This window comes from Ogataea philodendri, assembly GCF_020536065.1.
Source record: "Ogataea philodendri strain CBS6075 chromosome Unknown scaffold14, whole genome shotgun sequence".
In the NCBI taxonomy this organism is placed as follows: domain Eukaryota; kingdom Fungi; phylum Ascomycota; class Pichiomycetes; order Pichiales; family Pichiaceae; genus Ogataea; species Ogataea philodendri.
Window position 1 is genome coordinate 273,019 of NW_025764159.1, and position 22,732 is coordinate 295,750.

Consider the following 22,732-nt stretch of genomic DNA (forward strand, 5'->3'; position numbering starts at 1 on the left):
TAATCGTCATCTAGTTGTGTCCAAACTCTTCCTCGTCGCTCTGGACAATGAATTGGTCCTCGGACTGCGGACCTCCCGTCATCTCAATGTCCGTCTGGTTCAAGACCTTGTCGTACTGGGTGCCGTATCCGAGCTTCGAAAACACCGCCTCCAGCATGCTCTTGGGCTTATCGTCAGGTTCTTGCTGCGTTTCTGGCTCCAAATCCCGCTCGTCAAACCAGTGAACTTGCTTCTTCTTCTTTTTCGAGCCAAACCGCAGGAACGACGATTTCTGGTTCTTGTTGAACGACTTGTAGAAACAGCAAAGCAGATACGCGAGTACTGCTAGAATCACCATCTCTGCAATGTAGAACGATATGCTATGGTGCTGGTTCACCTCCTGGTCGTTGGAGGATCCGTCCTTGGCCCTGTCGCCCAAGCCCACAAACTCATAGTTCCCGTCCGAGTCATACACGGGCGTCAGCAGCGCGCCGTCCCGTTTCTCAACAACCCCGGTCATAATGTCAAACAGACCTCTGCTCACCGCCGGTAAGTCGTATGGAACCATGTGCGACGAGTTGTACACCTTCACGTACGTGAGGTTGTGATCGGAATGCACCTTTCCCACGCTGGACGAGTCGTACACCCAGTCCACAGGAGAACTGTCACCGAACCCGGTCTGGCCTTTGGTGATCTCCAGTTTGTCGATCAGCATCTCGATCGACTTGTAGTTGCAGATGATGTCCTTGTCGCCCGCAAACAGCATCACGGTCATCTGTTCAAGCAGTTTTGGCAGCAGATCGAACGAGATCCGCGATTTTTTAGGATGGAACTTGAGTCCAACTTTTCCGTCACATTCACGCCAAGTCTTTCTAATCTTGAGATTCAAGGACTCCTGCACCGAATCGGTGTTCAAGAACTCCGTCACCACAGGCAGCTTCTCGGGCCAGCTGTTTCCACACGAAGGATATGAATCGTGTTTCCGGTAATCGTAAATATTGTAGCACTGTTGATCAGCAGGCTTGGACTTATCTCTGGTATCTTTAAGTAAGGCCATAATGACATCGGAACATGCCTCGGCCTCGAAGTCGTTATTGTTCGGGTCGTTGATCGCCTTTTGACATTTCTCGTGTTTCTTCAACAAATGGTTCATATACTCTGCCTTGCTATCAATAAGTCCGTTATCTAATGCAAATGGAACATATGCTAAGGACTGCAGGTTTGGCTCAATCCATCCGTTTCCAATGAGCAGTCCTTTCAGTTTCAGGTCTAACAGACGGTGTTCAACAATGTACGTGGCAAAATGCGGAATGTATTGACCAGCATACGACTCTCCGGCCAACCATATATTTTTGGTACTGTCTTCCGGAAACAGTTCGAAATACCGTTTCAGAAATTCACCAAAGTCCCGTGCAGCGTCGTCAAGCTCGGTGTCAAATTTATCCGTGTATGAGAACCCTGTTCCTGCCGGCTGGTCCACAAACACAACGTCTGCGACCTCAGTCCACGAGCCCGGGTTGGCCTCGACCTGTGCATCTTTGGTGATTCTAAGAGGACCGATTTCCATCAAAGCGCCGTCCATCGAGGAACAACCAGGGCCACCATTCAACCAGATCACCAGGTCATCTCCGTGCAGTTTCTTATGCGTTTTGTTGCGAACAGGATCCGAGAATCGCCAGAAAAAGATGTCTGTGTTGTTTTCTGGAAATATCTCCAAATGACCGGCATGCATTATAGGTTGTTTTCCAACAGGGATCTTGTCCAGTCCAGGAAGATTCTTGACTATATAATCATTCTGGGATCCCCGAACAAGATGAACAACCAATGCAAAGACTAGAAATCCCAAATAATTCATTTATAAGAGAATGGCTTTGTCTAAGCCTTGAATAAATAAAATAAATCAAGCTAAAGAAAAAAGTGTGTGCCCAAATAATTCATCCTTGTTAACTTGATGTTCAAAGTGTTTGTGTCGAAACGGCCAATTTTAGACGCCGACTTGGCGTCTATTGATCAATTGGACCGTCTGAAAGCGCTGGATATGGCGTATTTCGACGAAAACATCCAGATCGTCGCAGTGACTCCGGCCTCTGTCAAACAAGTCGAATTGGATCTTATTTACAATGTTCAAAATACTATCTCGCACAGCCTCAAAGACAGCACTCGAGTGGGAGATCATCTTGTTTGGGTGTTTGGGACGACCGTGATTGCCGACAAGTTGTCAAACGAACTGAAAATCAAAGCATCGTATCAACAAGAAGTGGTAAACAACACGGTTTCCAGCGAATTTGAAAACTCCCTCCAAATAGGATCGACGTTGTTATCTCAACATGTGGACAACTTCAAGTCGTTCTCCTCAACTTCCACCATCAGGATCAGACCCATCTTCCAGATGCGGTTCAAAACCATCAAAACAGAGAAAACTATGGCTTCGTTGGAACTTGCACTGTCGGGTCAGTTCAGAGAGTCTGGAGCGTCCACGCAGATCGAGTCGGTCGGTTTGTTGATCCAGAATTGCGACGTGGTGAGCTACTCGAACCTGAAGTATCCGTTAACGTTGCCCAAGAACTCCAACCTTAGTCTCACATACAAACTCGTCAACAACGATACAAAGTGGATGAAGCCGGTTTTGGTCACTATCGCGTGCACAGTCAACGCAAAAAGACACATCATAACCAAATGGAACACCAACGTGGACTTCCAGGCGGCGCCGGCGGTGGCTCCGATCCCGTCTCCAAGCCTGGGAGTGCTAAAGAGCCGATCAACCAACTCCGCATTGAGTCTGGTGAAGAAAAGTAGGCCAAAGTCCAACTCGTCATTGAACCTCAGTCACACAAGAAAAAACCTTAATATCTCTGTTTCTGGCCAGACCAAGGTCAAGCTCGGAGAAGTGTTCAAGTGGAAGCTACAGTTCATCAACAAGTCCAACGACTCGCTTTCTCTCATCTTGTACATTCAGTCCAGTATAAACAAAGAATACGAAAAGTCTGTTCCGCCGATTCCTCTGCAGAACTCAGGCTTCAACAAGGCAGATCCTGTTCCGCTGTACGCACTCGGTCAGCTGGTGAGAGCGTTCAAGCACGAGTTCAACAAGGCGGGTCTCATTTCGCTCACAAACAACCTCAAGTTCACTCTGGACCCGGGCAACTTGTTTGAGACGGAGCTGGAACTTATTGGAATCGAGAAGGGACTGGTCAATCTCCATGACGTGCGCGTGCTGGAGATCAAGAGCGGCGAGATATTCGAGTGCGGTCGGTTGCTTGATGTTCTGGTGGTGTAATCACTCCAGGAACTTGGCCAAGTCGTGTTCGTCGGCAAAGAAGAACCCAAAGTACTTGAACCCAGACGTTTCATCCAGCTGCAAAAACTTGATCAGCTCGATCATCTTGCGGAACACCACTCGCGACCGTTTGTCGGCCTCGAATTCAGGAACACTCTTTAAAAACAAATAGACAACGTTCATCAGTCCAACACTGCCCTCGTTCTCGACCATCCCGATGGAGTTGAGTTTCGTCAACAAGCCAAAGTCCACCCTCTTAAGCGTCATCTCCTTCAACAGCGATACCTCGAACTCGTTCAACGACGTCACGTCGACCAATTTCTGGATTCCTGCTACCAAATTCTCTGACGACCCGCTCATTATAAATTGCATCGACTGCACAATGTTGCGGTACTGCGTCTCGTCGAGTCTGCTGATTAGCTGGAACATGATCGATTTCGTGTTGATGGTGAACGCCAGGAACTTGACAAACTCAAAGTTGTCAAACGTCATGGTGAACGTTTTCTCTATGCGGCCGACACTCGGCGTGTCGATCTCGAACCGCAAAATCTTGGCCTGTTTCGGTGGCAGCTGGCCATCGTCGTTGAGCAGTTTGATCACGTTCTTGCGCAGAAACTTCTTTCCAACATCCAAACGGTACCGCAGCTGTTCTGCAGTCAGATTGGTCACCGTCACCTCGACTGTCTCTTTGAACCCAAGCACAAGGTCGAGATCGATCAACGACGGTTCCACGTCAATCGTTGGTGTTTGGTTGATGATCTTGTCGAACTGGAGACCGATCTCGGAACGCAGCTTGCGAACGGCCTCATAGTCTACCACGTCCACGTCCAGAACAAACTCAGAAACCACAGGCAGATGGTCTGAGCCGTTCAGCTCGTACGACGTGTAGCTCAGCTGCTCCAGCCCGTCGTCCGTGCTGTACAATACACGGTCCGTGTACGACGGCGAGCGGTTCCCCTCGTACGCCAATGCGTCGTTCACCTTGTACGTTGGACGGAACTTCACGGGTCCCTCGGTGAACCCAAAGAAAATGGCTCCCTTGGATTTCTGCACAGACAGCTGATCCGACTCCAGCAGCTTGTTGTACTGTTCGCTGGAAACCAGCTCCGCAGACGACTCGCTGTCGACGCGGTAATTCAAATCGCCGCTGACGAGCACCACGTTTCGCCGCCGCTTGGCAAACACACGGTCCAGGTCTGTTTGTGCAATCTTGTCTGTCTCGTCGTTGCTCAGCTCGTACTTGAAGAACGCATCCTGAGCAGAGCAGTCCGACTCAGCAGCAAACGAGGCCCGCCCAACACACCCGAACGAGTCCTGCACTTTCTTCAAACACTGGTTGCGCATGTCCACGGCAGCTTCGTCCTCGCCGTGGGTCAGGTGCATGTTTAGTGCCTGCACCCTGACACCACCTAGTTTCTCGTCTATTGCTCCAAGCGAAAATTGCATCTCAATACACCCTTTGTTGTACCAATTGAGATACCCGAGACCGACCTTGCGAACGCGAACGTCCGAGACCTGTGCGGCGTACTCGCCGGAAACCACCAGGATGCTGGTGAGCCCCAACATGCCGGTTTTTTGCACAACCTGGAAATTTTCCGGTAGCACAGCAAGTATGGCGTCGCACCATTGGTCAATCTGCTTGTCCGAGGCGCCAAACGAGGTCAATGGGACGGTCTCCTGGAACCCTATAATGTAAATATCGGCAAAGTGTTTCTCCTGAAACTGTAGTAACCGTTTTATATGCTCTTTAGGACAAGTATCCATAGCGGCGAGGTTCCATGTTAACAGCTTGAGTTTGAGCTTTTTCGGACAACTCACGTCGCCAATGCGATCGGAAACGTAGTCGGACTGCAAAATCGACTGGTACGCGAACTTGCTCGAGGGATTTAGCGCCCTGAACAGTTTAACCTGAGTGCATTCCTCCATAGTGAAATATCACTGCCCGGAAATATTTTATCGGGAGCTACACCGCCCGAGTTTATTAGTCTGCTACGGAGTGCGCTTCTGAGGCGTCGTTGAACACCTCCTCGTCGGATGTGTTGGCGTAGGTGTCTAGGATATCGTCTGCGGTGGAGCCTGGAGTGCCTGTGGAGCCGGGGACGGCCGGGGTGGCCGCCGGGATGTCCGACTCGCGTTTGGAGACAGGAGGCGGCACGTCAGGGGCAGGAACAGGGGAAGGAGCTGTCTGTGCTGTCTCTTCTGTCGCCGGCTCTGCCGGCTCGCCCGCCTTGTCCGGCCGCGGCAGACCGAGCCAGCTGTTCTTCCAGCCGTACACGAGTCCGCCCTCGTCCGCGTCGTCCCAGATGCCCAGCTTTGCGTAGAACAGGCGTCCGCGCAGCTCGGCGATTTCGCACCACGCGCGGATCACCTCGCCCTCGTCGGTGGTCTGTTTCAGGGCCTTCAGCCGCGCGAGCAGGTCAACCGTCCGCCGCAGCTTGCTGGCACACGAGATGCACAGCAGGTACTCCACCTCCTTTACGCGCAGCACGTACAGCCGCGCAAAGTTCATCGCCATACGCGCCTCGCCGCAGATCGAGCACTTGGACTCCACCGCAACAGGCAGGTTTGTGTCGTACTTGAACATCTTCAAACTGGCCCGTTTCGTCGTTGGGTCGGGCGACGACGGCGCAGATTGTGTCTGTGCGGCCTTCCAGGCCTCGGTCGACGCGCTCAGCGGCTCTATCACGACCTTGGACTCGAAAAGGCTCGTCACAAACGACTTCTTTTGGAAAAACTTGACCGACGGAGACAGATCCAGCCGTAGCACGGGCTCGATCTCCTCGGTGACCAGATGCTTGTAGAACGAGGTCTCGCGGATCGTCTGCAGGGTCGCGAGAGTCTCTTCGAACTGGTTGAACAGCGTCAGGTCGAACCGCAGCTGGTTGAACATCGGAGAGTAGATATGCTTACCGTTGAACTTGAGCAGCTTGTCGAGCGTGAACTGCGACTCCGGCGCCGTCTGGGGCTCGACCGTCGCAGCACGGCTCTGGGCCTTCTCCTCTGTCTCGAAATCCGAGATGATCGTCTTGAGGTTCTTGAGTTCGTTGTTCAACAGCTCGATCGTCATGTCTCTGTCCTTGAGCGTGTCTACAAGCTTCTCGTTCTTCACCTGCACGTCGTTGATTTGTATGTTTGCGGTCTTGACCTTCTCGTTCGCCTGGTCGAACAGCGTCGCGCTCAGGTCCTCCATCTCGTAGCTGAGTCGCTCCACCTCCTTGTCGCTCTCTTCCTTCTGTTTTCGACTCTCCACCAGCAGCCGTTTGAGCTCCTGGATCTTCTGGCGGCTCTCCAGAAGATTCACCTCGAGCGCACTCGTTTTCTGCGCCTGCTCCAGCACCTGCACCGACAGCTGCTCGATGATCTTGTCGTTGTCGGACATTGCCAAATGTTTTGAAATAATTAGAGGCTGCTTAGCTAATGAGAGCATGGGAGCGGCGACCATAGCAGGCGACGACAACAGGCAAACGCCGCGAAAGTGGTCCAGTGGGGGACGCTATTGGTGGAGTACAACCCGCCAACCGCCAAATTGGATCCTCCCCGGTTCAATTATCTCCTCCCCCGTTGACCTATTTGGTGCCACCTTTTTTTCTTAATTTTCTCCATGTCTGTGAGAACACTGTACGTTCGCAACTTGAACGAAAAACTGGCCCCCGCCAAGCTCCGTGCCGCCCTGGAGCGTCTGTTCACTGAAACTGGCGTGCCTGTCGCGGATATCCGGCTGTTCAAGAACCTCCGGCTGCGGGGCCAGGCCTTTATCACTCTGTCCTCGCACAACGATTGTCTCCGTGCAATCGACTCTCTCAACACCAAACTGCTCTACAACAAGCCCCTCGACATGTACCTCGCAAAAACCAACAGCGACCTCGCAATGGAGAACGAACCAGACTTCGACGCGTACCTGGCCGACCAACGCAGAATCCGGCTCGAAAACCGTACAAAGAAACGGAAACTCGCACCGCAAACTCACACAACCGCCAAGAAACGCAGACTTCCCGGTGCCCGCACGTCAGAGCCAAACAAAATCCTGCTGCTCACAAATCTACCGCCAACAACCACCAAAGACCAGGTCGTGGGCCTGTTTGAAAGCTACACAGGCTTCCTCAACGTTAACCTCGTGCAAATCCGTAACTTGGCCCTGGTGGAGTTCCGCTCAGAAACAGAATCAGCAAGATGTCTCGACAGTCTGGGAAACTCGGTGAAAATCAACGGATCCGACTGCTACCTACAATTTGCAAAGAAATAAGTATCGCATAATATATATTCACAGGTCATTAGTACTTTCCGGTAATCACCGTACGGAACGCCTCGAAAATGCTTTCTCTCTTCTGGCCACCGTTGTTGATGTCTTTCATAAGACGCGAATAGTAGTTCGGGTTGCCCTTGGGCTCCAACAGCTTCTTATCCACCTTGTAGACGTCGGCCCATTTGTTGTCGGCGATGCTCTTGAGCGACTTGAACTGCTGTGTGAGAATATCTGTGTCGAAAAGCTCTTTCTTGAAGTCTGGGGTGGCGTCTTCTTGCGCAAAAATCATCCGCTTCAGCTTCTTCACGTCGATCTTGACCATTTTCTGCTGCTTCTTCTGCTCGATGGCTTGCTCTTCTAAAACCTTCTTGGGGATCGGCAACGACCCGATGTTGCAGAACCGCTCGATCTGAGAAAACTTGAACGAAGCATAGTGCTTCACCTTGTCGGCCGGGTACTTTTCCAGTAACGAAACTATCTTTTTGGCGGAACTACTCAAACTGCTCGTCATGATTATTCATTAAATATTTATTTTTCTAATTGGCCTGAAAAATTGGTATACCCCCCACCTCGCACCGCTCTCACTTGATGTACTCGCGGATGGGCTGGTTCAGCAGCCGTTGCTCGAACTCGTCAAAGCTCTGGTGGTGCTCGTCCAGTAGACGGTCAAAATACCGCATCCGCGTGCGAATGTGCGCGTCGCAAGCCTCCCGCACGAACAGCGGCTGGGCCTCCAAAAGACACTTGATCTTGCGGATGTACAACTTCTCCAGATCAGGAGCCTCCAGATACAGAATGTCTGCATCTCTGGCCACCTCGCGCAACCTGTCTGTGTTCTCGATCTCGAGAGCGTCCATGTCCGGGTTATACTTGAACCCGAGGTCGTTGTAGCTCACCTTCTTCAAAATTGGTTTCTGGACTATAGGGTATTGTCCGGGGCTTAGAATGCCCTTGCTCCGCATATATTTGTCCACCCGCACGTCCACGTACGAGCTTCCGCACAGTTTCTGTGCGAGCCGCAAAAACGGGCTTTTCAGGATCATTTGCTCCTTGACACTGTTTCTCACAATCTCCTGGTAATGTTTCTGGCGCAACCCAGTAAGGTCGCACGTTTTGAGCAGTTCTTCCAGAAACTTGTCGTCTTGCTGGCTGTGGCCCACGTCGGCCATGATATAGCACGGTTTGTCGGCAGTCTCGAAAATCAACGGGTGCGATCTGTCGGTGGAAGCCACCGAGCTCCAAGTTTTCAATTCGTAAAACATTGACAATCTGGGGTGAATCCAGTATAACCGTGGGTTATATTAATACCCCGTCGCTTACAGCACAGAACATTTGCAAACAATGGCAGCCGCACCAGCGTGGATCTGTCTGTCTTATAGATTCTGTGTCTGGTGCTCGATCAGAGATAACAGTCTGCGGCTCAGCTCTAGGGCCAATGAGTACTGTTTGGATTCCAATGCGGCCTTTACCTGTTGGCGAAGCGCAAATGCGTCCAGAATCGCAGAAGCCAGATCCGTTTCCAATCTGTGGCTTTCGATATGCGTAACCACTTTGGCAAGACTGTAGGCAAACAGAACAAGGTTTTTCATGGCTGTTGTCCTCTGGAACATCTGGTTTCGCAGAAGTGGGGTCATGTTGTCGTTCGGGAACTCAAAGGTGTCGAGAACTGTCTCTGAAAAACACCACATACAGTCCTGCAACTCTGGTGCAGGGACAGTGGTGTTGAACAGCGAAGTGTGTGCGAAGTAGATCGACCCCCACGTTTTGATGCTCAGAAACGTGTTTTCGTGAGTCGAATACACGCCGTGGCCGTCCACCGTCATCTTTTGAATTTTCTGTTCTGCTAGCTCAAACGGATAGTACACCAGGTATACTGTTGAGCTGGTGTTTGTATGTGACTCGTAGAAGTCTGCCAGGTTCGGCAAACTGGAAAGCTCTTCGGGGAACCGCTCGTCCACAAAATGGTGGTCTTGAACAGACGATTCGTTGACCGTGACAAACTCCAAGGTGTAGTTGGAGATATTGTCCAGGAACGGCCGCATGTATTCGTTGGCGGCCTGTTCTGCCTCCCACCGGAGATCCGGGCTCATCATCACCAGCACAAACGTGACATGGTCCGAACGTTTGGGCTCGTACTGCGACGAGTGCAAAAACGTGTGTTTTCCTGTCCTGTTGTCAATCAACTGGACAAAACTGTCGATGGCGTAGTCGCGCAGCTCGTCGTTGTAGCAGTGGTCCACAATCAGCTGTGTGGCAAAGTATGGCACGTCGTTCGCGTCCACGGTTTCCAGATTGTAGAACAGAACCGCATATCCTTCGATCGGGTCCACGTAGATGCCGTTCCCGTCGCCAAGCACGAGCTTGACCACCAGCCCGTCGGTTTCGTTGTTCCATTCTCGCACCTCGAACTGCACGTCCGGAACAACGGCCTCGTGCTCGCGAAGCCGGCCGGCAATCTGGATCGACACCGCCTCCGCCACGTCCAACAGCTTGAGGTCGTTCGACTCGTAGTAGATGGGGATTTTGATCACCACGTCGTCCAGCGGGTGCTCGACGTAGTGCCGCAGCGTGCTCAATGGCACACGCCAGGCGTTCAGGTACCCCACCGCGTGCTGGTACACCAGTGGGAGCAGCAGCACCAGCGCTAAAAATACCAGGGGTCTTGTCATGAAAATTTAAGTATTTTCTGGGTGGGAAAATCCTTAAGCACAGGCCAAGCCACATGAGTGGGGGGTCGGCGTGGTCAGCTCGGTGGAGTAAGAGTGGATGTGGTACTGCATCTGGCAGACTGTCTCTGCTCATTGAGCTGGTCACATGGCTCACAAGCACGTTCTCGGTACCTGACACAGCCTTGATTGGATGATTAAGTACAAATAGCCTGTGGATCAAAAAATGTCTGCCAGGAGTTGTTTCTCCTCGAGGGAAACACCAAGAAAAGGGAGGAGCCAATGATTCAGGACAGGCGAGGTTGCCCATCTCCCTGCTCCCTGGGCAGGAGCGCTCGGAACCCGCAGCAACAGTATGTTCAACATGCTCCATTTGCTCCATGTATTGCAACTACAACTCCTGCCACCAGAACGGGAACACCTTCATTACTTTCCATCTCGATTGCAAACGTCTGCCCCACCACCCTGGCCTGCTCGTTTCCCGCTTACCTAATCGGCAGTTTCTTTTGCTCGAAAATTTATCAGGCCGCACCGATTTTCCTCAACGGGAAGGTTCAAACGTCTATCAGTGTTTATAAAGAACAGCCCTCGCCATGAGTTCTGATATGGCAAGAGACCCGGAAGACAGCCCTCTGGCGGTGATCGAACGATGCCGGCAAGAAAAGCGGCCCGTTTTCGTCGCAGGCCCCATGGTGCGCTACTCCAAGCTCCCGTTCAGAGAACTCGTTAGAGATTACAAAGTTGACATCGTTTACTCTCCCATGATCCTTGCGCGGGAGTTTGTGCGCAACAGCAACGCCCGTGCAAGCGATTTTAGCACAAACTTCCGCGATAGACCGCTGATCGTTCAGATAGGTGCCAACAACGTGACCGACTTGCTGCGTATGATAGAGATGATACACCCATACGTTGACGGTGTTGGGCTGAACTGCGGGTGTCCGATCAAGGAGCAGGTTAGAGAAGGTATTGGTGCTGCTTTGATGTCGAAGAAAGAGCTGGTTGCAGAGATGGTGGCTGCTGTGAAACAGAAGTACGGCTCGAGCCTGGTGATCGAGACCAAGATCAGAGTGCACACGGACGTGAACGAGACGATCGAGTTTGTCCAGGCGGTGGAGAAAGCCGGCGTGGACTTCATCACTGTGCATGGACGCACAAAGAACACGCGGTCGTCGCAGCCGTGCGACTTTGTCAAGATCAAAGCCGTCAAGGAGAGCGTTCAGGTGCCTGTGATTGCGAACGGGGACTGCATGACATTGGAGGACGCGTACCGCATTGCGAGCGAGACCGGCTGCGACGGGGTTATGGCGGTCCGGGGAATTTTGAACAACCCGGCCATGTTTGCAGGCTACGACAAAACTCCGTGGGGAGCGATCGAGAAGTTCTGGAACCTCAGCACCGCGTACGGCCTGCCGTTCAGAATCATCCAGCACCACTTGGGGTGCATGCTGACGGGACAGCTGAGTAAGAAGCTACAGATCGAGCTCAACAGCACAACGAGTCTGTTGGAGCTGCTGGAGTGGTTCGACAGCAACTTTGTGCTCAAGAGACCGTCCGACCCGGGCTACGGCACGTCTGTCGCGGTGCAGTACTGGCAAAACAGACAGAGCCAGGCTCGTATTTAATTGTAAGTTGCACCAGGGTTATTTATTTAGGCGAATTTGGGAAAAAACACCGGCACTAAAAATTTTGTACACCTTGAGTTTTGGTAAGTACCACTGATGGATGATGATAACCTTTTATTACCAAGTTGAACAAGTCTACTAGACCTAGTCGTTGGGACAAGATGGGGGTCCGTTTTGGGCTCTATTGGACTCTCGCGGCGCTCTGTAATGATTGGTATTATAGTCATAGTTACACTGACATCGTGTGCTAACATTAGAAGAGAACAGAAGAAGAGCTCACGCTGGTCGTGATACGCCGCTAGTGGCTCGCCGTACCAGGCACCACACCGTATACTAATACTTATCACACTGTATAATCTAATACCCTAGTCACACTGAGTCAACCCCAGTAGTCCACCTACACCTACTAAACACGTAGCTTACACTAAGTATTATTCAACTATTGATTCCGCTTATTCATATCTATTCCTCGTCTTCAACAACAACAGTGTTCAAGCCCTTGACAGATGGAACGTTGACAGACTCGACGTAAGAGAACACAGGGTTCTTGGCGTCCTCCTCCTCGTTTCTCTTTCTAGAGATTCTGATTCTAAATCTGTATGGAACACCCTTGATACCTCTCTTCCACAGGTCGACGTTCAACTTAGGATCGAGTCTCACATCCTCGGTACCCATGTGTAGTTTAGCGAACTTCTTGATCTCCTTCACGGCCTTTGGAGCTCTTCTCTTGAACTGAGTGCCGTGCAGTCTCTTGTGGAGGTTGATGGTGTACTCTCTGGTCACGAGTTCCTTAAGTTCGGATTTAGCCATCTTTAATATGCAATCAAAGGTTCTTCAAGAAACAACCAAATTATAATTTGAATTTTTGAAGCACAATTTTTCACTCGACTTTGTGGGTGTGTTACGTAAGCGTGTGGGTGGCGGGAAGTTATTTGGCGCCAGATGGGCACACCGGTGGGGGAAACACATCTACGGGAGCAGCAGTGGGACCTACAAAAGCATTGTAGTTTCTAACCAGCCGGTTGGTGTCTCTGCTTGCCCATTTCATGCCCATTTACAACAGCTACCAATATTAGTGGTGCTAGGTGGTGATTGTAGGGTTAAACCTACCCCTATTTGAGATCACGTGCAATGGTGGCCCCAGACGGTTCATTCAAGTGCGTACAAACTATATACATTGGAGGGCCATTGTTGGTGAGCGAGGTCGAGACAGTGTCCGTACGGCGTGTTTTCGGTCGGGGGCAGTTGTTCGAGCTCGAGCTCTGCGATGAGCGTGCATAGCATACGCGGTGTGATTTTGTTGGCTACCACGAGCCCGACCAGGCCGTCCAACGAGGCTGTTGGGTGCTCATTTTCGGGTGAAGCTGTCAACTTGTCTATCCGGTCGAACAGCTGGCGGTCGGCCTTTTGGTAGGCGGTGGCTATTTCTTCAAAATAGAGCGAGTCTGGCGAAACAGAGCCTGTTTCTTTGAATGCGAGCACGCAGCCCACAATTGCGGTGAGCGACGCCGAGTGCGGGGTGTGCAGATCCTGTGCGAGTGTCTGGGTCAGCAGGTTGAATGTTGTGAGCAGCTCGTTTCTGGTGATCATGATGGCACATATGTTGTAGAACATGATTCTGGCTTTATTTTCGATGTGAGTGTCTTTTGGTGTTTCCGAGCGCAGCTGGAACAGGTCGTTGTACAATTGGTTCACCAGAACCAGACTCGGGCCGTACTTGATTCTATGGATCAACAGTTTGAAGTGCCAGCTCAGTTCCTTTGGAAGACCTTCTGCGGCCTTTTTGTCGTCCAGACGAACCAATTCTTTCAAAAAGAGGTTAGTTTCGTTTCTAAGGAACTGTGCGTTTGGAATCGGCGGGATCAATGAACTGGAATGCGGCAATCGCTGGTTCGAAGCCATTAACAACAGGTTGATGCGCAGTTCCCAGATTTGAAACACGTCCTGCAACGACAGCTCAAAGCTCGACAGTTGCGGCGACAGAACAATTAGTTTGCAGTACGACGCGATCGTCAGGTACTTTTGTAGCGGGCTCGAGTACGATGAGCTATCAAACAACGGCGACGGCACTTTGTCCGATTGGTCTCCCAGCAGATTCCCAACAAGCAGCGTGAGGTTCTGTGGGGTGATCGGAACCGCTCGTTCCAGTTCCACAAACTTGGACTCGTACGCGGCCAGCGTGATGAAATTGTTGGCGTTTAACAGAGACGGGTACTTGACCTGGAGCATAATAAATGGATAAATAAATAAATAAGAGGTGTGGGAAATTAACGGTGGGGGAATTTGCATGAAATCGGCCCACTCGTTGTCCAATTTCCACTCATTCTATCTGCTCATCACTTTGCAAACCACTCTGTCCACTTGCCTGCCCCCATTGCTGCTAGATGCCATGCAAACTGCTTGCCCCCTCCAACTACTAACTTGGTGCAAAGGTGTAGAAAAAAGTAATTGTTTCTTGTTTTAATGTCCTTCAACGAAACGTCATACAACTCGCAAAACAACAGGGCCCAGGTCAAACTGCCACCGATCTCGTTCCTGTCGGGGAATTATGAGAACAAGGACAAGGAGACCGAGAAACGGACGGCCCCGGCCGCCAATCAATTACCCTCGTTGTCTTCGATCAACTCGTCAGAGTTCCAACTCCCGTCCATCTCCTCCCTCACTCCGGCCAGCGACTCTATAAAGCTGCCGTCCATCAAGCTGAGCAACGCGTCGGAATCCCCGGGCGACCAGAAACCGCCATCCTGGAACTCGGCCTCGCCGCCTGCCAGGAACAGCAACTCTCCGTCCTCCCAACAGGAGACAGGTCCCGTGGCCAGCCAGCCTAAGGACGCAGACGCGGACAAGCAGGGCCATCATCACCACCATATCCACGAAGACTTGTCGGTGCAGCTCAAGGAGGCCCAACAGCACCTGAAATCGGGTGGTCATATCCACGTTGTGCACCAGCCGCACGGGAACCACCACCACCACAAGATCCTGATCCATAACCCGAACGAGACCCCAGCCGACGTTGTGCAGCCCCAGGGAAACGATACCACGATCATCCAGAATGACTCGACCATCATCGACCCCAACGCGACAGTGCCACAAGAAACGTCATTGGTGCAGGCACCGTCTCCAAAACCCGCCCCAGTGGAAACCCGCAGAGAGTTCAAGCCACGCGAAATCACTATCGATTCCAAGGAAACGCTTCTTCTTGCCGCCTCGTTCCCTAGAAAACACCTGGGGTCCATAATATACCAGGAGTACCCTACCAAGGAAACGAGGTGCATGTACCTGGAAAACATCGACCCGGTGCACCAGCAGGAGGATTTCCACATCCCAAACCAGCTGGTGTCGAAACGCATCGAGCTGTTGCCGGCCTATTTTGCCAACTACATCAACTGCACAGTGGATATTCGCATTCCGTACAAGTCGATACCCGACAACATCAACGTGTTCGACCGCCGAATCTGGGGAACAGACATCTACACGGACGACTCCGACATCGTGGCGATCCTGTACCATTGCGGCGTGCTGCAGTCTGCAGACCCAACGGGGGCTGACGACAATGACAGCACCCGTGCACCGGAAAAGAGCGAAAAATCCGGGGAATCTGAGCAAGATAAGGAAAGTGGGGCGGTGCCGTTTTCAAGCCATACTGGAGCCATAACTCCAGGAAACTTGGACAACATACACAACGTGAGCAAGCCGGACGTGAATCCTGACGAGGCGAACGATCTGGTGGTGACTTTGATCATTTTGCCGCGGCTCGGGGTGTATCAAGGCAGCTACAGAAACCACTACAATTCGCGGACTTGGGGGCAGAACGGGGCTTATCACAACGGAGTTTCTATTGCGCTTTACGGAGTTAGATGGTGTCGGCTCGGAGGCTCGTACGACGGGTTGAACACGGGCTCGTTCCGCAAAAGACTCTTGAACGAGCGGATGGAGGTGTCGCAGAAGCTGCTCAAGACATCGCAACCAAACGACAGTGTTTCCGGATGGACTGTGGATCGCAAATTTTATAAAGAGTTTAAGTAGAAGTGCCGAGACTATAGACAGAGTGGGATAATTACAGGCATTCCGCGAAAAAAAAAAGTTCGGTCAATATTGGCGTACGAGCTTCTGTCAAGAGTATCCTTTTTCCCCGAGTTTGGCAACACTTTCACCGGGATAAGGTTAGGGCTTACACAGAGGTGTGAATGAGTAGTTGCGTATTGAAGATGACAGAGGTGTTGGTGGACGACGATAACAAGATGGCCAATATGGGCACTGAACCAACCAGACTTAAAAGGGCGCTGCTCAAGCTTTCATACGGGTGGTCCAATTTCGTGAACAAGCTGCGGGTGCTTTCCGAAGTGTGCTTGGAGTCAGACGAGATCACACAGGAGCTTTTTGACGACACATCCAGCTCGTCCACGGGAGTGGAGGAGTATCAGCCCATACAGCCGTCGGAGCTCAAAAAAGACCAGCTAGAACACAAACTTGCCCTGGACGACAGAGAGACGGCGTCTAGTGGGTCGCCAAACATGGCCACGCGGCTCACCTCGCCGTCCACCAGCGCTTTGAGTGGGGATTCCGAAACCAAATGCCAAGAGGAGGAAGACAGCCTTACACCATTTGCAGGCGGCGAAGCGTTGTGGAACATCCAGCACGAGCGGTGGTTGAAGCCAAAAGAGGAGTACAGCAGCCTGGAGGGCGAGCTGAAGTTGCAAAAACGCATGAAATCCCAAGATTTGAAACACCATGTTCTCCTGAAGGATTACTATATAATATATCGCAATTTGGTGGTTGACGGCAAGAGTTTGAAGAGACCGATGAATCTGAGGGATTTGTTGCGTGTGGTTGAGGCCGGCTGGAACTGGACACGGGTCCATGATAATTCCCAGCGGTCGCGGGCTTAACCGAAGAGTCCCTTTTTAGCGCGGGCGGGTTTGGTATTGGTAGATTCGACTAATTTAATGCAATTTTCGATAATACGGATATTTCTATCCAAAAGCTCGATTTTCTCCTGGGCCGCGTTTGCCCTGGAATCGCGCAGTTTCTGTGTAGTTTTGTCGATCTTTAGGTGTAGTTCTGTTGCACTGGAGCTTAATTGTTGGTAACTTTGGATCATTTCCTGATTTTGTTTGGCTATGCTTTCCTGGTTGGAATATATAGTCTCTACTTTAGACTGTGCTCTGGCTCCTGTTGATTCGGGCGAGTTGAGTTTCGAGAGTGTCTTGGCCAGATACTTTGAGTATTTCTGGGACAATTGGCTGTTTCTGGCGCGTATTTGTTTGGAATGGTCCATTTGTTGGGCCAAGTTCGGATCCACCATGAAGGAAAAATAATATTGCAATAAATAATTTATTTGTTACCCACTTGAGACTTAAATGGTGCTTGTGGTATCGCCGTATTCGTGTTTCCAGTTTTCGAGTCGGCCAATTTCGACGTTCGATGTGTTTGCGGGACTAATCTACGTCACGTTCCTGGACGGGGGGCTTGCCACGTACCAAATTCCCTCGGCCGTGGAAACAGGAATGGATCTGTTTGACGAGACAAAGCTGGTTCTGGAGGACCTGAACGCGGTGGGAAAAACACAATTGTCCGGTAGGGCGCTCCAGTTGCAGTTTCTTCCCAATTTGGGGTATTTGGTGGTGCTGTTGGAAAACCAAACAGTGCAGTTACTCAACCTTACCGATTACGAGCAAATAGACAAGTTCGAGGAGGCGCGCTTTGGTCTCATTAAAACTTGGTACGAGGACTCAAAGGACCTCCATCTTGACCAATTGAACGAGGAGGATAACGATTACATTACTGCAGACGATATGGATACCATTTCTTTAGCAACCACTGCGCTGGAAACCACAAGAAGCAAAAAATTCATAAATACGAAAACAGGCAACAGTTTCCTGTGTCTGGTGTCAAAACGGACACTGGCGATAATCAAGTGGCACAACAACCAGTATGAGCGCAAATACGAGTTCAAACTCAACGATAAGATCCAATTGGTGGAGTTCCTCAACGCAGATAATCTGATAGCTGCCATGAAGAACGGCGACCTGTGTCGCATCGATCTTCCGCACCAGTCTGTCTCGCCAATCCAGATTCAATTTCTGAACCAGCCGTCCGGGTTCAACAAGTCGTTCTTCTTTAGTTCCTCGGACTCGGTTGGAGAATTGTTCAAGGCTAACAACGATCAACAGCTCATCATATTCAAAGACCATAATCTGATCAAACTCAACAGCGACCTCGAACTGGTCGTCTACAGACACCATGCTCACTCGATTGATTTCAAGAACCCCGTGGTAGTTCCAGGCCACAACGAGTCCGGGAAAAAACTGAAGTTCCTCAAGTACTGGTTCCCGTATCTGGTTCTGGTGTACTCGAACTCGATCGAGATATGGAATCTCGAAAATGGATCCCTTGTGCAACAGCTCCCTTGCAAAACCTCGCTCCAAAGCATTGTGGATATCAAGTTTTCGCCGCAATTCCTGTTTCTGGTGGGTGCTACCACCGTCTTCAAATTGGTGAAATCGTCGTACGAGTTCCAGCTGTCTGAGTTTGAAAAGTCCAAGGACTACAACAACGCATTAAATCTCATTGAAAAGCTGAATCCACTTGTGTTCCAAGACGATACTGACTCGCACTCTCCGCGCCAAATCAAGTTCTTGAAACTCCGTCAATTCGAGCTCCTGAAAGGTTTGGAGTACTTGAAGAACCACAAGTACGATACAGCCATCAAACTGTTTATTGATTTCCTTGCATCTCCCGAAACATTATTGGACAATCTTCCTCCCAAAGTGAAAAGTCTGCTGGCCGATGACCCAACTCTCAAACACACATCCAGCAGAGACTCGCTGCGAAGCTCCAAGGACGCTCAGGGACTGCCTCAAAAAGAGTCCAAGATCATCAGCCTGTGCATAACGTATCTAACGGACGCTCGCCGCAAGCTCATCCGACTCCTGGATCCAGACTCGCCGAAGTTCCAATGGCACGGTTTCCTCATCTCCAGCGAACTCTACGGAACACACGATCTTCCGGTCCTTGAGAAAAAGCTCGAGCTGGTTGATAACTGTCTGTTTCAGTGTTATCTGCTCACCAACTCACGGATGGTGGGTCCCCTGCTCCGGATCTCAAACTACTGCTCGTTTGACAAAATTGAAAAGAAGTGTCTCAAATTGCAGATGTACACAGAACTAGTCGATTTCTACTACTGTCGCGCCCGTCACGACAAAGCATTGGAGTTGCTCGAGAAGCTCTGTTTCGAAGAAAAGGTGTTCAAACCCGAGTTCATGGTGAAGTACATACAGAAACTTGGCAGGCCGCAACAAGATCTCGTGTTCAGCTTCTCAAAGAAACTGATCGACCTTAACCCATTGCATGTGGACGAGATCTTCATGGACGACTCGATTGAATGTGAGTCTCTTGACAAAGTGCAAGTGCTCGAGTTCTTGTCCAGATGGCCTGTCTTGCAAGTGCGGTACCTTAGATACCTTATTTTCGACCTTGGCGAGACAAACGTCAGGTATCCGAACAAATTGATCGAACTCTACTTGCAAGACCCGGAGAAGAACCAGGCACATATCCACCAACTCTACTCTCTGGGAAACTACACTCCTAACGGTGTTTTGAAACAGCTCAACTCGTTGCAACCATCGCCTGCGGTTTTGGATCTGATGATTTTACCGTTAGGCAAACTCAACAAGCATAATGATGTTTTGGATATATTGATCAACAAACTCGATAACACTGCCAAAGCATTGCAATATTGTGTTGCTATTCATGATAATTCTCCAGACACAGGCATTGAACTAACAAACACTCTTTTGGACATGCTCCTTTCTCAAAAGAAATTTGCATCGGTTCTCGAAATATTGGACTCGGGAATCACCTTTGTTGATCCGACACAGGTTCTGGCCAAACTACCAGACACTCTGCTACTGAAAGAGCTGTCCAAGTATCTGGAAACCAACATGCGCTCAATCACGTCACTTTTGCGCCAGGACATTATCACCAGCGAACTGCTCAAAGTCCAGTTGGTTAATATCAAATACGAAAAGCTCGAAACAGACAGGGTCCATGTTCGGCTGGACTCTGCGTCGAGATGCGCTGTCTGCGGAAAGAACTTCTCAGCAGCGTCGATTCTGAGCTTCTTCTCCAACGGCACAGTGGTCCACTACGGCTGCGCTAAGCATAAAACTGGATGATTATATTGTCGTTATGAAATTGATGACCGCAGAACAGTATTTGGTCATATCGTCCATCTTATTGTTGGTTGTCGAGGCAAGCTCGTCCCATTCGTTCAAGACATCAGCAACCTCGCCCTCAAGGTTGTACAGCACGTCCGCGTGTATCTTCATGAACACAGAGATAATTGCAACCAATAATTCATAGTTTGTGTTTTGCTTGATACCATGGCTGATAGCTTTGATGAATCTCTTGAGCTCCGTGTATGGTTCGGTGGTTTGGAGCGTTCTCAGTTCCAGGTCCAAGTTGGCAGGACTCATGGCCACCAGATAGTCCACGAACTGGTCATATCCTGCATCTTCTCCTTCTCTCAGAAGCTTTGTGAACTCTGACTCAAACGAGACGGCCGAGTCCAATTTCATCAATCTGGACTCCTCTGTCTTGGACTCCTCTGCAGGTTGTTGCAAGAAGAACGGAGCGGCCTCTGGCTTTTTAGGAGCCTCGGTAGGCTTGTTTCTCATCTTGATGGTGTCCAGATGCATGATGGTATTAAATTTCGAGCGTGGTTGCAACGAGAGCGTCACGAGCTCCTTGTCGATCTGAGCAACAGAAACGTACGTACCGGTGGCAGCCTCCTCTTCCTCGACAAAGGCTCCATCCAGAACACTGGCTCCGTTCTCTCCACTGACATTTGGCAGCATCATGGTTGCAAACTCGGTTTCCTCGATATGTTTGGTGGAGATTGGTCTGAACTGCGACCGGTTGGTCCACAAGGAAATTCCCACACCGTTGACATGGGTCGTTGCAAGGTAATCACCCAATGGAGACATCTTCAAGCTGGTCACCGTGTTAGGGACCATGATTCCGTCAATACAGCCACCGGTAGGCAGATCCCACGTTCTGATGGTGGAGTCGAGCGAAGCAGAGACAATCCACCTGCCGTCTGGCGAGAAGTCCATAGCAGTGATACGGTTCGAGTGTCCAAACAGCTGTCTGACGATTTTCTGGGCGGCAGTGTCCACAACAACGATCGACAGGTCGTCCAATGCAAATGCAACCAAATCGGATCCTCTGTGGTACACCATCTGGGTGATTGGGGCGTCGAGCTGCAATTTTCCAAGGTACCGCGACTGACTGAAATCATAGAATCCGACTAGACCGTCCAGTCCGCACGAAACCATCTTTCTGTTCATTCCGTCCACAGCAACTCCGGTGACGGTTTTTTTGTGCAGCTTGTAATTTTTACGAATCTTTCCACTCTGCAAGTTGTAGACTCCTATTCCTCCCAAACTGGAACCGACCAGCGCGAAATTTCCACATTGAGTGATGCTGACGGCCTTGACGATTCCTCCATCGATGGTGTCGAAGGTGTGCTTGCCGACCTTTTTGTTTCTGGAGTCCCATGTTCGAGCAAACGTCTCGTCCTGGTGAGCAGTGACGATGTTGGCCCATTCGCCTTCTCTGGCATTCTCTTGGGCAATCATGGTGATTGGCGGGAACTTGTCTTTGAACCCGGACGAAATCCCCGCCTGGCGCTTGTTGTCCTTCACGGCCGACTGTCTCTGGGACATTTCCTGGGATTGTGCGTCCTTACGTAAGGAAAACGTCCAGAACGAGCGGTCTTGCGAGGCAGATTGCAGAAAGTGCGACTTGGAGTCTGCGAAGCTGATGCAACTAGGTGGTGCCGAGTGGCCTCCACGAGACCGGAGGTGTCTTGGCGGAGAAACAACGCTGGAGTTGGACGAAAGAGCAGGATCAAAAACGTACTCCTTCAGACTGTTGTCTGCTCCCGTAGTGACCAGGATCGGCTGGCCATTAAGGAACTGCACCTTCGACACTCCACCACAGACCTGTTTGTGTGCGTTTCTGAGAACGTGGACCCTAGCTTTCTTTTCCAGGTCGTAGAAGAACAGGTCTCCGTTGACCATGGAGCTTGCGATATGGGGCGAACCGTCTGTTCTGAAGGACAATGAGGTGATTTTGGAGTTCGATCCCGTGTTCACGGATTTGAGCACTTTCCCCTTCTTGAGATTATAGATCGAAAACGAGCCAACACCGTTACCAACGGCCAAAATGTCCAGTGCGGGAGCACACTCAACGCACGTGATTCCGTCCACGAACTCCTCGGAGCTGTACACCAACTTGGACGATCTGACGTTGAAAATCAGCAAATGCGACGTTGTGGCAACAACAACCTTGTTAACGTACGTTGGAGGATGGACAATATCGACGATCTCTCCGTTTAACGAATTGACCTTGATTTCTCCGTAGTACTCGGTAGCGTACTTTTGATCTTTCTTTTCAAACACAAATAAGGACGAATTTGTCACGGCAACCAAATAGTTACCGAAAATCTCCACCTTGTTGATTGAATCGGCCGTTGGAGCCACTAGTTCCTTCTCGAGCTTGCCTCTTCTAAAAATGCCTATTTTGTTCCCGTAAGAGCAGTAGATGTAGTGGAAATGGGCGGTGATCGACCTAATGGGCGACTCTGTCTGGTTGGAAGACACGAACAGCAGATGAAGCGTGGCCGCGTCGTATATTTGGAACGATCTACCCACAACGGTGGCGATGTAAAACGTCTGACCCAAAGTACCCACTGCAAAGGGCACTCCGTTGGAAACATGGCCGATGATCCGGAACGGGGAGAAAATCTTGGACTTTCTGACTTTTGTCGCAGCCCCACTAGCGCCGACTTTCTGGCGCTTGACAGATTCCTCCACTGTCATGTTGTAATGGGAAAAGCTTGAATAAATTTCCTTTATAAAATTTTTAGAAATATTTCAAG

General features: G+C 50.6%; 20 protein-coding genes across 20 annotated transcripts; 10 read left to right on the forward strand and 10 right to left on the reverse strand.

Annotated features, from left to right (window-relative positions):
- Positions 1-10: 10 nt before the first annotated feature.
- OGAPHI_006530 (uncharacterized protein) lies at positions 11-1,834 on the reverse strand (the record flags this gene model as incomplete). The annotated part of the gene is made up of 1 exon (XM_046207826.1): positions 11-1,834. The coding sequence occupies one exon, from the start codon at positions 1,832-1,834 to the stop codon at positions 11-13; it is 1,824 nt and encodes a 607-aa protein (XP_046058793.1).
- A 96-nt stretch (positions 1,835-1,930) lies between these two features.
- Positions 1,931-3,256, forward strand: OGAPHI_006531 (uncharacterized protein; the record flags this gene model as incomplete). The annotated part of the gene is made up of 1 exon (XM_046207827.1): positions 1,931-3,256. The coding sequence occupies one exon, from the start codon at positions 1,931-1,933 to the stop codon at positions 3,254-3,256; it is 1,326 nt and encodes a 441-aa protein (XP_046058794.1).
- OGAPHI_006532 (uncharacterized protein) lies at positions 3,257-5,182 on the reverse strand (the record flags this gene model as incomplete). Its single annotated transcript, XM_046207828.1, has 1 exon — positions 3,257-5,182. The coding sequence occupies one exon, from the start codon at positions 5,180-5,182 to the stop codon at positions 3,257-3,259; it is 1,926 nt and encodes a 641-aa protein (XP_046058795.1).
- On the forward strand, positions 3,474-4,067 carry OGAPHI_006533 (uncharacterized protein; the record flags this gene model as incomplete). Its single annotated transcript, XM_046207829.1, has 1 exon — positions 3,474-4,067. The coding sequence occupies one exon, from the start codon at positions 3,474-3,476 to the stop codon at positions 4,065-4,067; it is 594 nt and encodes a 197-aa protein (XP_046058796.1).
- Positions 5,183-5,237: 55 nt separating the features above from the next.
- OGAPHI_006534 (uncharacterized protein) lies at positions 5,238-6,698 on the reverse strand (the record flags this gene model as incomplete). Its single annotated transcript, XM_046207830.1, has 1 exon — positions 5,238-6,698. The coding sequence occupies one exon, from the start codon at positions 6,696-6,698 to the stop codon at positions 5,238-5,240; it is 1,461 nt and encodes a 486-aa protein (XP_046058797.1).
- On the forward strand, positions 5,707-6,057 carry OGAPHI_006535 (uncharacterized protein; the record flags this gene model as incomplete). The annotated part of the gene is made up of 1 exon (XM_046207831.1): positions 5,707-6,057. One exon carries the CDS (start codon positions 5,707-5,709, stop codon positions 6,055-6,057), a length of 351 nt encoding a protein of 116 aa, XP_046058798.1.
- Positions 6,699-6,857: 159 nt separating the features above from the next.
- On the forward strand, positions 6,858-7,499 carry OGAPHI_006536 (uncharacterized protein; the record flags this gene model as incomplete). The annotated part of the gene is made up of 1 exon (XM_046207832.1): positions 6,858-7,499. The coding sequence occupies one exon, from the start codon at positions 6,858-6,860 to the stop codon at positions 7,497-7,499; it is 642 nt and encodes a 213-aa protein (XP_046058799.1).
- Positions 7,500-7,527: 28 nt separating this feature from the next.
- OGAPHI_006537 (uncharacterized protein) lies at positions 7,528-8,010 on the reverse strand (the record flags this gene model as incomplete). Its single annotated transcript, XM_046207833.1, has 1 exon — positions 7,528-8,010. One exon carries the CDS (start codon positions 8,008-8,010, stop codon positions 7,528-7,530), a length of 483 nt encoding a protein of 160 aa, XP_046058800.1.
- Positions 8,011-8,080: 70 nt separating this feature from the next.
- OGAPHI_006538 (uncharacterized protein) lies at positions 8,081-8,761 on the reverse strand (the record flags this gene model as incomplete). Its single annotated transcript, XM_046207835.1, has 1 exon — positions 8,081-8,761. One exon carries the CDS (start codon positions 8,759-8,761, stop codon positions 8,081-8,083), a length of 681 nt encoding a protein of 226 aa, XP_046058801.1.
- Positions 8,762-8,872: 111 nt separating this feature from the next.
- OGAPHI_006539 (uncharacterized protein) lies at positions 8,873-10,168 on the reverse strand (the record flags this gene model as incomplete). The annotated part of the gene is made up of 1 exon (XM_046207836.1): positions 8,873-10,168. One exon carries the CDS (start codon positions 10,166-10,168, stop codon positions 8,873-8,875), a length of 1,296 nt encoding a protein of 431 aa, XP_046058802.1.
- Positions 10,169-10,758: 590 nt separating this feature from the next.
- OGAPHI_006540 (uncharacterized protein) lies at positions 10,759-11,787 on the forward strand (the record flags this gene model as incomplete). The annotated part of the gene is made up of 1 exon (XM_046207837.1): positions 10,759-11,787. One exon carries the CDS (start codon positions 10,759-10,761, stop codon positions 11,785-11,787), a length of 1,029 nt encoding a protein of 342 aa, XP_046058803.1.
- Positions 11,788-12,249: 462 nt separating this feature from the next.
- On the reverse strand, positions 12,250-12,597 carry OGAPHI_006541 (uncharacterized protein; the record flags this gene model as incomplete). The annotated part of the gene is made up of 1 exon (XM_046207838.1): positions 12,250-12,597. One exon carries the CDS (start codon positions 12,595-12,597, stop codon positions 12,250-12,252), a length of 348 nt encoding a protein of 115 aa, XP_046058804.1.
- A 339-nt stretch (positions 12,598-12,936) lies between these two features.
- OGAPHI_006542 (uncharacterized protein) lies at positions 12,937-14,076 on the reverse strand (the record flags this gene model as incomplete). The annotated part of the gene is made up of 1 exon (XM_046207839.1): positions 12,937-14,076. The coding sequence occupies one exon, from the start codon at positions 14,074-14,076 to the stop codon at positions 12,937-12,939; it is 1,140 nt and encodes a 379-aa protein (XP_046058805.1).
- Positions 14,077-14,250: 174 nt separating this feature from the next.
- Positions 14,251-15,813, forward strand: OGAPHI_006543 (uncharacterized protein; the record flags this gene model as incomplete). Its single annotated transcript, XM_046207840.1, has 1 exon — positions 14,251-15,813. The coding sequence occupies one exon, from the start codon at positions 14,251-14,253 to the stop codon at positions 15,811-15,813; it is 1,563 nt and encodes a 520-aa protein (XP_046058806.1).
- Positions 15,814-15,995: 182 nt separating this feature from the next.
- OGAPHI_006544 (uncharacterized protein) lies at positions 15,996-16,676 on the forward strand (the record flags this gene model as incomplete). The annotated part of the gene is made up of 1 exon (XM_046207841.1): positions 15,996-16,676. One exon carries the CDS (start codon positions 15,996-15,998, stop codon positions 16,674-16,676), a length of 681 nt encoding a protein of 226 aa, XP_046058807.1.
- On the reverse strand, positions 16,673-17,092 carry OGAPHI_006545 (uncharacterized protein; the record flags this gene model as incomplete). Its single annotated transcript, XM_046207842.1, has 1 exon — positions 16,673-17,092. One exon carries the CDS (start codon positions 17,090-17,092, stop codon positions 16,673-16,675), a length of 420 nt encoding a protein of 139 aa, XP_046058808.1.
- Positions 17,093-17,147: 55 nt separating this feature from the next.
- OGAPHI_006546 (uncharacterized protein) lies at positions 17,148-19,964 on the forward strand (the record flags this gene model as incomplete). The annotated part of the gene is made up of 1 exon (XM_046207843.1): positions 17,148-19,964. The coding sequence occupies one exon, from the start codon at positions 17,148-17,150 to the stop codon at positions 19,962-19,964; it is 2,817 nt and encodes a 938-aa protein (XP_046058809.1).
- OGAPHI_006547 (uncharacterized protein) lies at positions 19,965-22,673 on the reverse strand (the record flags this gene model as incomplete). The annotated part of the gene is made up of 1 exon (XM_046207844.1): positions 19,965-22,673. One exon carries the CDS (start codon positions 22,671-22,673, stop codon positions 19,965-19,967), a length of 2,709 nt encoding a protein of 902 aa, XP_046058810.1.
- Positions 19,987-21,101, forward strand: OGAPHI_006548 (uncharacterized protein; the record flags this gene model as incomplete). The annotated part of the gene is made up of 2 exons (XM_046207846.1): positions 19,987-20,090; positions 20,555-21,101. The coding sequence occupies 2 exons, from the start codon at positions 19,987-19,989 to the stop codon at positions 21,099-21,101; spliced, it is 651 nt and encodes a 216-aa protein (XP_046058811.1).
- Positions 21,385-22,215, forward strand: OGAPHI_006549 (uncharacterized protein; the record flags this gene model as incomplete). The annotated part of the gene is made up of 2 exons (XM_046207847.1): positions 21,385-21,735; positions 21,982-22,215. The coding sequence occupies 2 exons, from the start codon at positions 21,385-21,387 to the stop codon at positions 22,213-22,215; spliced, it is 585 nt and encodes a 194-aa protein (XP_046058812.1).
- Positions 22,674-22,732: the final 59 nt, after the last annotated feature.